Source organism: Myotis davidii, unplaced genomic scaffold (genome assembly GCF_000327345.1).
Source record: "Myotis davidii unplaced genomic scaffold, ASM32734v1 scaffold1097, whole genome shotgun sequence".
NCBI classification, from domain to species: domain Eukaryota; kingdom Metazoa; phylum Chordata; class Mammalia; order Chiroptera; family Vespertilionidae; genus Myotis; species Myotis davidii.
In genome coordinates this window covers 29,186-41,464 of record NW_006288117.1, presented here as the reverse complement: position 1 = coordinate 41,464, position 12,279 = coordinate 29,186, and the positions used below count along the sequence as shown (strand labels likewise).

Here is a 12,279-nt window from a genome sequence, read left to right as displayed (position 1 = left end):
GACAGCGCCCAGGTGTGGTCACACCCCAGTGAGCACCTGCAGCTCCTGATCTCAGGTGAGTCACATTATTGTCTCATCCATGGATTGAGGGACCAGATACATTATTGGCATCTTTGTTGTGACAGGAGCCCCATGTGAGAGTGTGAAGGGTATACAGGTGACCCTGGTGTAAAGACACAGACAGAGACAGTGAGACCAGGGAGCCGGGCCAGGAGAAGGGGGTTTATGGGAGGAGCAGCCCCTGTAATTCCTGTCAGGTCTCCCCAGGTGAGTCTGGGAAGCCCTCCCTCCTGAGCCAGCAGGGCCCCATCATGGCCTCTGGACAGAGCCTGACCCTCCAGTGTCGCTCTGATGTCAGCTATGACAGATTCACTCTGTCCAAGGAGAAGGGACGGGACCTCCCCCAGAGCCTTGTCCTGCAGCCCCAGGCTGGGCTCTTTCAGGCCCACTTTCCCCTGGATATTACCAATGGCTCCCATGGGGGCCGGTACAGATGCTATGGTGGATACAATCTCTCCTCTGAGTGGTCGGCCCCCAGTGACGCCCCTGGACATCCTGGTGGCAGGTGAGGATCCAGTGGGTTCACTCAGGGACCCAGACTCTGCACAGGCCCTGCTGGGGTCTCAGGGGGTGAGGCCAGAATGAAAGTGCAGGCCCCATGGAGGGAGAGAGACAGAGAGAGACAGTGGGTGGGAGGGGAGAGGGGAGACTCAGAGAAACAGAGACAGACAGAGAGGAGGGTCCTCAGAGAGAGGCCTGGTGACTCCCAGGTCATAACAAGGTGGGCAGGCAGCCCTCACCCTCCCTCTCTCTCTCTCTCCAGGACACCTGCCTGACACACCCTCCCTCTCGGTGCAGCCAAGCCCCAGAGTGGCCTCAGGAGAGAACGTGACCCTGCTGTGTCAGTCACAGAGCCCGAGGGACATGTTCCTTCTGTCCAAGGAGGGGGCCGCCAATCCCCCCCTGCATCTGAGATCAGAGCACCGAGCTGGGAAGTACCAGGCAGACTTCTCCATGGGTCCTGTGACCTCAGCCCACAGGGGCACCTACAGGTGCTACAGCTCACACAGCACCTCCCCCTACCTGCTGTCACTCCCCAGTGAGCCCCTGGAGCTCCTTGTCCCAGGTGAGCAGCCCTGTTTCTGTCCTCTCTGGTCTCTAAGGTCATCTCTGTCTCTGTCACTAGCAACGTCTGAGATGTGATGGAAGTAGTGGGAGCACTGGGTGGTTCTTCACAGGAGGGTCACCTCCTGAAAGGGTGGACACAGGGACAACCTCCCTCCCCTGGGAGAGCCTGGCCTGAAGGAGGAGCGAGGCAGCAGTACTCCAGGTGATGCTAAGAGGAAGTGTGATTTGACTAAAGTAACCAGACAGAGCCCCCCCACCTAACTTCTGGTGGCTCCACCTCAGTCCAGAGCATCACTGCTCCCAGGGGGACATCCACTGGCTGGACCCCAGGAAATGGGGCTGAGTGAGTGTGGACTCAGCTCTCCTGGGAGGTGAACTCAGAACCCTTTCCCTCTGAACAAGGGGCTGCCTGACATGACCTGCAGGGGCGATTTCATTTCTGACTTCCTGGGGCACCTGGTACCTGGCTTGTCGTAGACCTGCTCCGGGTACAGCCTCTCTGGGCCTGTCCTGCTGCTCCGAGTCACAGTGACCTTGTAGGGATTGAAAAGCTGAGGGAGTCAGGGGCCAGGTCCACTGATTATCCACCAGGCCTGGGGGCTCAGCTTAGCAAGAGGAGCCACCATGTTATGGAGACACCAAAGATTTGGAAACTCCCACCTAGTTTCTCAGCTCCTCCTGGTTCCACACAGAATCTGTGGGGTTTTCCACTAAAGGCCAGCAGCCCTGCATAGTTCGCCTGGCGCCCGGTCCCTAACCTGGGTGGAGAGTGTGTGGAGTGGGAGATGGAGAGCAGGTCAGGTTGGCAGCCTTTGGGGCCAGGCCTGGCTTGTAGCACAGGGAAGATGGCTGGGCTGATGGGGAGGAGAGGTCGGGAGAGATGCAGAGAGGACAGGGGACCCTCCCTCAGATGCTCATTTCCAAGAGAGCAGGTCAGGTTGGCAGCCTTTGGGGCCAGACCTGGCTTGTAGCACAGGGAAAATGGTTGGGCTGATGGGGAGGAGAGGTCGGCAGAGGTGCAGAGAGGACAGGGGACCCTCCCTCAGCTGCTCATTTCCAGAGCCCCTTGGGTGGAAGCCCTCACCCACACAGGTTGGGGCCCTGAGCTTCTCAGAGCAGCACAGGTGGCTGCTCTAGCCAAAGTGGGACCTGCTGTGGGTGATGGTGCTGTCCCCACTGGACACTGCTGTAGTGAGAAGTGTTCCCACCTGTGGGCACCACTCTGCAAAGGCCCTGTGCTCCCTGGAGGCCTCCAGGCCCTCAGTGCTCACCTGAGACACAAGTGGGACCATGCAGGGTGCAAGGGGACCTGAGGCCCCCTGTCCAGACTCTGTGCATTCACCTCTGCTCAGTATTTCACGCAATACTTCAGTCTATAAACTCACAATTTAACTTTCAATATATTGGGTCCAGTTTGAAATATAAACATTATATTCCTCTTTTCAACGGGAGTAGATTAATAGCAGACTTTTCTTATGGAGAACTACTTGTTTATATAAAGTCTTCTTATCACACACATTTTCAAATGAGGTTTATGCATGAACCTTAGAAGCATGTGACAGCTATTTGTAAACGTCAGGAAATGCACAGCCCACTTAGAGAATTGCACACCTAACATTGTAATCTGTCAGTAAGCGGTTTGATTCCTGTAGATTTTCTAAATGGTAGTAAGTGCACATAGGAAAGCTCTTGGTTTGGGCATAGTTATCTCACGACCTGTTAGCCTCCTAAAGACTCTCTCCCTGTGGACTGTTTTTCAGTTGATCCCCCCAACATGCTGATAAAATTATAATCCCCACCAGGCCAAGGAAATGTCACTTCTTTATTCCCAATTGCATACCTATTTTTCTCACTCCACACCTAATACAATGAAATGAGGGATTAAAATGTCCCAGAGTTTCCCTTTGGAAAACAGCTTAATTCACACCCAACCTTATGTCATGGCAATCCCATTAAGAATTCTACATTTTATATTGAAAGCACTATTGGCCGCTTTGTTCCAATCCATTCTTCTGTTTCATTAAGGTTTACTAGGAATGCTCTCTTTTCCTGACAGACACACATCTCCTCATAATTATCCTTTCTCTGACTTTTAACCACATGACACATATTACAGAGACTTCTTAGCGTCACGCACTTGGATGTTGACCCAATTGAGTGATGCGGATCATCCATGTGCATTTTCTGAATTGTGGAGCTGACATTTAGAGTTAATGCATGGACCACTGTAATGAGGAACAATCCATAATTTCTGTTTACATCATGGGATTTATATAAAAATGGGGTAAGAGATTGACCTAATTTCCTACTTCTGGTGCTCAATAAATATTTAAATTAGGGGGATTTTCTCAGTGATTTAAATTTGAACCAGAAATGTGGACTTCCTTGGTTTTGACCTTAGTTGTCTTTTGAGTTAAAAAACAAAGTCACATGATTAGCATTTACATACCCATATTTTTCATTTGGGAAATATATCTACCACTGTAGGTATTTGTTATTGTAAAATAAAGTCAGTTAATAAAATAATCAATAGACGAACAACTTCTGGTGAAGATGAACATAGCAGACCCATGAGAGGAGGGGCCTGGGCGGGGTGGGGTGAAGGAAACTTAGCCAAGACTTTCACCCATATGCTCCTGAGATTCAGGAGCCCCTGACACCAAACCCCTCCTCCATGGACCCTGGGTCCCCAGCTGTTGAGAACATGGGATCTCTCAGCTGAAGGGGAATAAGCTCATGGGGTCTTGATCCACACGCTGAACACAGAACACAAAGCTCTTAGTTATTTCTGAATTGAGACCATTTCTTACTCATCCTCAGTTCTTGGGCACAGCTAACTCTGATCAAGGTGACTCAGAGCAGGTGCTGAGTTCAGACATGAGAGGGGCACTAATGTCAAGGGGAGGTGGGAGCCCAGGTTGAACCTCAAAATCCTAGAGATTTGAGTCTGCCCTGACATCTGAGACTTCTTTACCCACAATTCTTATTTTTCCATCCCCAAGACTACACAGTGGAGAATCTCATCCGGATGGCCGTGGCTGGCTTGATCCTGGTGGTCCTCGGGGTGCTGCTATTTGAGGCTCGAAACAATCCCATAAGGACCCTTGATGCAGCCACCATGTGAACACAGAGGGAAGAACGCACCGTTCAGAGTGGGGGAGCCGTGGAGCCCATCTGAGGATCCCAGGAGTTGCTGAAGGAAAGTGGGGACCATAGTTGGGGTATCTGTCTGTTGAGAATGTCCAGGGAAATAGAGGTGGTAGGTGAGGTTTAGGCGTAGGAGAATGTGGGCCATGTCCCTGTAGAGGACGCCTCCTCCACCCACCTGGGTGCTCTCCCTCCCTCCCTCCCTGTCCTCGCTGACTCTCCTCCACTGCTCTTCTCTTCTCACCCTGTGATGTGAGGGTCGGTCCCACAAGGCTGGTTCGGATTCACATCTATACACCCCTTCATGCTGGGTCACATCCATCCCAACAAAATGAGGTATCTTCACCACCTTGTGATTAGTTTAAATCATAAAGAACAAAGGACAGGTACCTGGTCCATAGTGGGAAAACATCATAATAATGCAGCTCAGGGACACAATGGGGACACAAAAGGGAATCAGGTTTTGTGTGATTCCATTTATGCAAAATGTCCAGGAGAAGGAAACCCATAGAAACAGAAATCAGATTGGTTTGTCTGGAGTTGACCAGGAGGACAGCTGGGAGGTGGACTGTTTGTTGTTGTTATTTTTTTGTTTGTTCATTTGGGTTTTTTTGGTGGGGGGAAATTTAAAACTTTCGTGAACAAGATAGATATTGTCATTGAGACATTGTGCATTTCCTGCATTCTACTGAATTTCATATTTCAAAAGGTTACTTATATGTTATGCGTCTGTTGCTTCAATAAAAAGAAATACAAGTGAAACATGCGTGGTTCCCTTTAGCTCCCTTATACCTTGGAGGTTGCCCCACTTGTGTCCGTGGAGTTTTATGGGAGCAGGACTCCCACCAGGTCAGAGGTGCCCTAAGTGCCTTAGTGCTTAGGGACCAACCTACTCATGAAATTTCCACCTTCACTCCTGACTGGGGCTGAGTCTCAGTTCCAAAATGAGACCCACCATCCCTGCATCCTTTTGTCTGCGCTCATCTGCCATTCAACCAAGGATGCACTACAGCTTCTGATTCACCTTGTAGGCTTGGGGGATACACTTGCGACTTCCAAACAGCCCTTCCCACCACATGCCTCCCATGCACATGCCTTCATCAGGTCTGAAAATGACAGCAGATTTCTGGCAGTTGTGGCTCAGTGGTTGAGTGTGGACCTCTAAACCAGGAAGTCATGGTTCTATTCCTGGTCAGAGCACATGCCTGGGTTGTGGATTCCATCCCCAGTGTGGGGCTTGCAGGAGGCACCCGATCAATGATTCTCTCTTATCATTGATGTTTCTATTTCTCTCTCCCTCTCCCTTCCTTTCTGAAATCAATAAAAATATACTTTTTTAAAAAAGAAAGAAATTAACAACCAATTGGTGTTCTTCATGACTCAGGCACTGCTGATCCTCATAACAAGCCTCAGAAGTGGGGTTTCACAATTTTGCCCAACACGCAAAGAGGAAGAGGAGAAGAGACTGGCTCAAAATAGAGGGTCAATAAACGTGTCTCCAGGTCTTAGATTACAACGTGGGAATTGTCTCCAACGCACTCTTCTACCCAAAGCATGGAGGTGGAATTAACAGCATTAGACAAAGAGGTACAGTCTGGGGGACAAGAGGCAGTGAGGAGGCAGAAAGGACTCTGAAGGTTTGACGGAGAGGGATGGAGAGCAGGAGCTCTGCTCACAGAGACAGGGAAGTCAGAGAGAGGAAGTGATAGGGAGAAGCAGCAGCACACACCCAGGCCTGGAGGGCAGTGCTGGTTGCCTCTGTGGGTGAGTTGACAGTTTTGTAACATCCCCCAGGCCTCCTGCTCCTCTTGGGGTCAGCAACCTTGGCAAAGCCTCATTAGCTCCTGCAGGCAGTCGTGGTGGAGAGAGGACGAGCCCTCCATTCTCCCCTTTCTCTCTCACACACTGAATCAATCCCAGCATTCTGGCTCTCGGTTCTCCTTCCTGTGACCCAGTTCTCCCTACAGACAAGCTCAGGTGAAGCCCCAGGACAGCTCGTTTGTGTGACCCATCAGCCGCCTTCTGGCCTCCTCCACACCCTCAGTCTTGGCTCAGATGTTTCATTCTCATGGCCCCAAACATACCTGTCACCGACCATCCCCTGCACAAAGCCTGTCCACAGGTACCCCTGACTCCAGCCACATTCAGGAATCTCCACCCAGTAGTTCGTGCCATTGCTGATCAGGCTGAGCTACACTCTCCAGCCCGAGTGAGGCCAATGCCTCCTTCAACCTAACTCATCCCGAGAACCTCCTCCCCTCCCACAACACACAACCTGGGTTAGGACCACATCGTGGCCCCTCACAGGGCACTCTGAGCCCATCTAAACAGAGTTCCCTCCTCTCCTAACCTCCTAGACCAAAAAAGCATACATTTATTTCCAAAATGTATTCCTTACATTTTGGAAATAAATCAACAGATTTGGCAATAATCAATGTGTGAAACAAAACAGAAGTGAATTTTTTAGATTAAATGATAATGTAAATACTACACATCAAACCTATGAAATGAAAAAAGGAAAAGCCATGTGTGTTTGTGTGTGTTTATGTGTGTGAGCATATGTGTGAGAGTATAAGTGTTTGCATAAATTTGTGTGTGTGAGTGTGGGTGAGTCTATATATGTGTGGGCTGTATGAATATATATGTGAATGTTTGAGAGTTGTGTGTGTGTGTGTGAAGGTGTATTTGTGTGTTTTGGGTGTGAGTGTATGTAGTGTGTGTGTTTCAATGGGCCTATATATGTGTTAGTAGGTGTGTATGTGTGAGTGTGTAGTGTTTGAGAGTATATGTGTTCTGGTGTTTTAGTGTGACTGTGTACATGTGTGTGAATGTATATGTGTGTGAGTGTCTGAGTATGTATGTTTGTGATCATTTATGTCTGTGAGAGTTGTGTGACTAGTAATGAGAGTGGATATGTGTGTATGAGTGTATGTGTGTAACAGTATGTAGACATGAGTGTGTGTGAGCGTATATGAATGTGAGTGTGTATGTGTGAGTGTATGTATCTAAGAGTGGTTAAATAGTATGCTTATGTGTGTGTAAGTATCCAGGTGTATGAGTGTGAGTATATATGTGTGTGAGAATGTATGGCGATAGTGTGTGTGTCTGTGCGTGTGTGTGTGTTCATGGGCAGCTATAGCCATCTGTCTGAGGGAAGCAGAGGTGAGAGCTGAGGTGGGAGGGTCACATCTGGATGATCATGATCAGCCTTGAGTTCAGAAGGAAGAGCCTGGACTCACCCTGAAGACAGTGAGGACCATGGAAGGGTTTACGCATAAACAGCTTCTGAAAGGGAGTGGCCAGGGCAGATGTGGAGGGTGAACTGGAGAAGGAGTGAGGGTGTGGAGCTCAGAGCTCAGGAAGGTGATGGACATGACCGCTGCCATGAGGGTGTGAAGGTGACTTCCCTCCCTGCCTTGGTGACAGAGGACAACAAGGGGCTCTCAGAGCAGTGAGCCCAGGGGTGGAGGAGGGAGGAGCCTGGGGGCTGTACAAGATGCATCTGCTCCCACAGGGCAGTTCAGCTTCTCCTCCAGGCCCTGGTACGTAGGTCCTATGTCTCACACAGGTTCCACTTGACTCTTTGTCTGTGAGCAGCGGGAAGTCTCCATGTCCTGGTGGCCAATCATTTGAGTCATTTCTGACGCTTCAGAGCACCTTTGAGGTCATGTGTCACTTTCTTCTTCAAACTGTGGAGACTCATCAGGATTCAGACAATAACATTCATGGGATTCCTGTTCCAAGGCATAGCACACAGAGACACATTAAATATCAGTTGTGCTACCATCTGAGTGGCTGAAGGACTATTGAGCAGGCTACTTCCTCCCTTGACTTCTCAGGAAAACAAAAGCCTCCCCCACAAAGATGATGAGAATTTTTCTTGTCTGAGATATGGAGGAAACGAAACCAGCCATTCAATGCAGATGGAGATGTTGCTGTTTTGAGAAATTGAAAAGCAGACATGCCTTGTCCAAAAGAGCAGAAGGAAGACTCCAGGTCAGACCCCTCGCGTGGAGTCACCTGGATCATGAGAGACCTTTGCTGGGCTGCAGGGAGGTCATGGCCTTTCCATCAGGTGGTGCTGGGCCAGTGGATGAGTCTGCGGGACACAGTGAACATCTTACCTGCCTTACACCATTTACAATAATCAATGTCAGATGGGCGACGGATCCAAACATGAAAAATAAACCAATTTCTTTTTCTTTTGCGAAAATAAAAGGGGGGAATTATATCACTAGTTTGTGGGAGACTCATTTTCCTGCAATGTGGACACAAGAACATGAACTCAGAGGGGACATGGACACAGTGGATCCACTAAGATGAAGAACTTCTGTTCCTTATAGACACCAGCGAGACAGTGAAGACGATAGATATTTGCGATGCCAAAATGAGACCACGGATAGCATTGGTTGCAGGTTTGACCATGGCCCTCATGTGGGGTGCAACCTATTGACATGTCTCTCACATCGATGTTTCTCTCTCGTTCTCTCCTTCCCTCTCTCCCTTCCATCCTCTCTAAATAATTGGAAATAATATCCTCAGGTGAGGAGTAACAAAGCAAATTTTTAAATAAAAGGTGCTGAGCTTTATAAGTCATTGAAGAAATAAATATGCATCAAACCACAGGGTGGTACCAATACTTACACTCAATAATGAACATGAAGAAGGCAGGAAACACAAAGGGTGGGCAGGGATGGGAACCTACCAGGACCCTTGAACCAGGGTGAGTCAAGGAAATGCTAGGCCACTGGGAATCTGCTGGCAGAGTCTTTTATAAATGAGCTCCCTCAAGAGCAGTGGTCGGGTGTCCCATTGGGCTGTTCAGAGCCAGACTCTCAGGGGCTGAGTCAGGACCAGAACCTGGGTCCCGCCCTCCCTGAGCAGGAGTCAGCCCAGCAGACACATGAGACCCTGAGGCTCAGGTGAGACCTCAGACACTGCTGACCAGCCTCCTGAAACCTGGACGCCCGGTGAGCCCTCATTCTGGGGAGATGCAGTGCCAGGCCCAAGGCGGGGCTGACTCCTTGCTGTGGGGTGTGGTAACCCCGAAGGGTTGCAACAGCCTTTAACTGGTCACATCCTGTGAGACTCTGTTCTGCAGGCTCAGGCTTCCTCCATCTGCAGAGCAGGAGCCCTCAGAGCAGATGCCATGGCGTCCATCCTCTCCGTTCTTCTCTGCCTCGGTCAGTTGTGGACATGGGGATGGGGAGAAGGAGGGGCGGCTGCATCCTCTTGTTCATAGGGAACCTCAGGTTCAGGCAGCTAGAGTGGACGGGGTTCTAATGGGAAGGGAATTAGCTCAGCCATCCGGGTACAAATCTCTCACTGACATTCTCTTCCAGGTCTGAGTATGGGCCAGCGGATCCACATGCAGGCAGGTGAGTCCTCCCCAGGCTCCATGTTTCTCCTCTTACTTCACCCCTGGGGCTCAGGAGGGAGCACAGAGGTGCTGGGTTGAGGTGATTTAAGAGGAGGTTCTAGCACTAAGCTAGGAAATGAAGGTGGGGAAGGTCTTGGAAATGCAGCCTCTGGTTTCTTTCCAGGGACCCTCCTCAAACCCACCCTCTGGGCTGAGCCAGCCTCTGTGATGCCCTGGGGGAGCACCGTGACCATCTGGTGTCAGGGGACCTCGGAGGCCAAGGAGTTCTGTTTTGAGAAAGATGGAAGCACATTTCCCGGGTGCGGAGCAAATCCACTGCATCAAATGGGCAAAGGCAGGTTCAGCATCACAAGCCTGGCAGAGAATGGTGTTGGGAGATATCGCTGTTACTATCGCAGCCCTGCTGGCTGGTCAGAGCGCAGTGACCCCCTGGAGCTGGTGGTGACGATAGGTGAGAGGACACTCAGGGGTCCCAGCCTCAGACTCTCCCCTCAGGGAGGGGTTCTGCTCTCAGGGTGTCCCCCTCTCACAGACCAGCCCAGGGGGAAGTTAGGGAGGTCTTAGCCCATGTAACACACTGCCTCTTCCTTTCCTAGGATCCTACAGCAGACCCACCCTCTCAGCCCAGCCCAGCCCTATGATGACCTCAGGAGGGAACGTGACCCTCAAGTGTGGCTCATGGCAGGGATTTGGCAGGTTCATTCTGACTAAGGAAGGAGATCACAGGCTCTCCTGGTCCCTGAACTCACAGACACACCTCAGTGGAATGACAGTGCAGGCCCCAGGGAGGGAGAGAAACAGAGAGAGACAAGGGGTGGCGGGGGGGGGGGAGACTCAGAGATACAGAAACAGACAGAGAGGAGGGTCCTCAGAGAGTGGCCTGGTGACCCTCAGGTCACAACAAGGTGGGCAGGCAGCCCTCACCCTCCCTCCCTCTCTCTAGGACACCTGCCTGACAGACCCTCCCTCTCCTTGCAGCCAGGCCCCAGGATGGCCTCAGGAGAGAACGTGATCCTGCTTTGTCAGTCACAGAGCCTGAGGGACACTTTCCTTCTGTCCAAGTAGGGGGCAGCCGATATCCCCTGTGTCATAGATCAATGCACGGAGCTGGGCAGTTCCAGGCAGAGTTCTCCATGAGCCTTGTGACCTCAGTCCACGGAGGCACCTACAGGTGCTACAGGTCATTCAGCCCCTCTCCTTACCTGCTGTCACTCCCTCAGACCAGCCCAGGGGGAAGTTAGGGAGGTCTTAGCCCATGTAACACACTGCCTCTTCCTTTCCTAGGATCCTACAGCAGACCCACCCTCTCAGCCCAGCCCAGCCCTATGATGACCTCAGGAGGGAACGTGACCCTCAAGTGTGGCTCATGGCAGGGATTTGGCAGGTTCATTCTGACTAAGGAAGGAGATCACAGGCTCTCCTGGTCCCTGAACTCACAGACACACCTCAGTGGGCAGTACCAGGCCCTGTTCACTGTGGGCCCAGTGAACTCCAGCCACAGGTGGACGTTCAGATGCTATGGCTGTTTCAGGGACAAGCCCCACGTGTGCTCACAACCCAGTGACCCCCTGGAGCTCCTGGTCTCAGGTAAGTCACATTATTATCCCTTCCATTGATTCTGGCTCCAAACTGAGATGTTATTAGGGTCATTACTTTGAGTTGATCCCCATGTGAGAGGGTGAGGTCGGGACATCACAAGGGCTCCTGGGCAAGAGACACAGAGACAGTGAGACCGGGAGGCTAGGCCAGGAGCAGGGTTTTATGGGAGGAGCAGCCCCAGTAATTCTTGTCTGGTCTCCCCAGGTGAGTCTGGGAAGCCCTCCCTCCTGAGCCAGCAGAACTCCGTCATGGCCTCTGGACAGAGCCTGACCCTCCAGTGTCTCTCTGATGTTGGCTATGACAGATTTGCTCTGTCCAAAGAATGGGGATGGAACGTCCACCAGAGCTTAGGCTGGGCTCTGTCAGGCCCATTTACTCTTGACACTCAGAAAGGCTGACAAGGAGGCGGGTACATATGCTAGAGTAGGAACAAACTTTTCTTTGAGTGTTTGACCCAGTAACCCCTCCCCCAACCCTCTAGACATCCTGGTGGCAGGTGAGGAGCCAGTGGGTTCACTCAGGGACCCAGACTCTGCATAGGCCCCTGCTGAGGGTCTCAGGTGGTGAGGCCAGAAAGAAAGTGAAGGGCCCCAGGGAGGGGGAGAGACAGAGAGAGACAGGGTGTGGGAGGGGAGTTGGGAGACTCAGAGAAACGGAGCCAGACAGAGAGGAGGGTCCTCAGAGAGAGGCCTAGTGACTCTCAGGTCAGAACAAGTTGGGCAGCCCACCCAGCTGACCCTATGAACCAGGAGGTCGCAGTTAAATTGCAGGTGAGGTTGCATGCCCAGGTTGCCAGCTCAATTCCCAGGTATGGGGCATGCGTGAGGCAGCTGATCATATCTTCTTTCTCATGATTGATGTTTCCACCACTCTGTCCCTCTCCTTTCCTCTCTGAAACCGATCTACATTATAAAAGGCCAGTGGCCGTAATACACAGGAGGTGCATTGATGGGTCTTGCGGCGAGGCGGGTCTGGGGTTCCGCTGGCGGGTTCTGGATCTCGTGTGATTTCACACACTGGGCCTC

General features: G+C 51.3%; 2 protein-coding genes and 1 pseudogene across 2 annotated transcripts in view; all 3 read left to right on the top strand.

Annotated features, from left to right (window-relative positions):
• Positions 1-4,252, top strand: part of LOC102764150 — an 11,536-nt pseudogene extending 7,284 nt beyond the window's left edge.
• A 5,370-nt stretch (positions 4,253-9,622) lies between these two features.
• Positions 9,623-10,720, top strand: LOC102763874 (leukocyte immunoglobulin-like receptor subfamily A member 5). The gene is made up of 4 exons (XM_015561444.1): positions 9,623-9,653; positions 9,819-10,106; positions 10,252-10,433; positions 10,634-10,720. Exons 1-4 carry the CDS (start codon positions 9,626-9,628, stop codon positions 10,718-10,720), a joined length of 585 nt encoding a protein of 194 aa, XP_015416930.1. The 5' UTR covers positions 9,623-9,625.
• A 159-nt stretch (positions 10,721-10,879) lies between these two features.
• Positions 10,880-12,279, top strand: part of LOC102763587 (leukocyte immunoglobulin-like receptor subfamily A member 6) — a 7,926-nt gene continuing 6,526 nt past the window's right edge. The window contains exon 1 of the mRNA XM_015561450.1: positions 10,880-11,242. Within this exon, the coding sequence (XP_015416936.1) occupies positions 10,981-11,242 (262 nt within the window). The 5' untranslated portion in view covers positions 10,880-10,980. The remainder of the gene's footprint in view (positions 11,243-12,279) is intronic.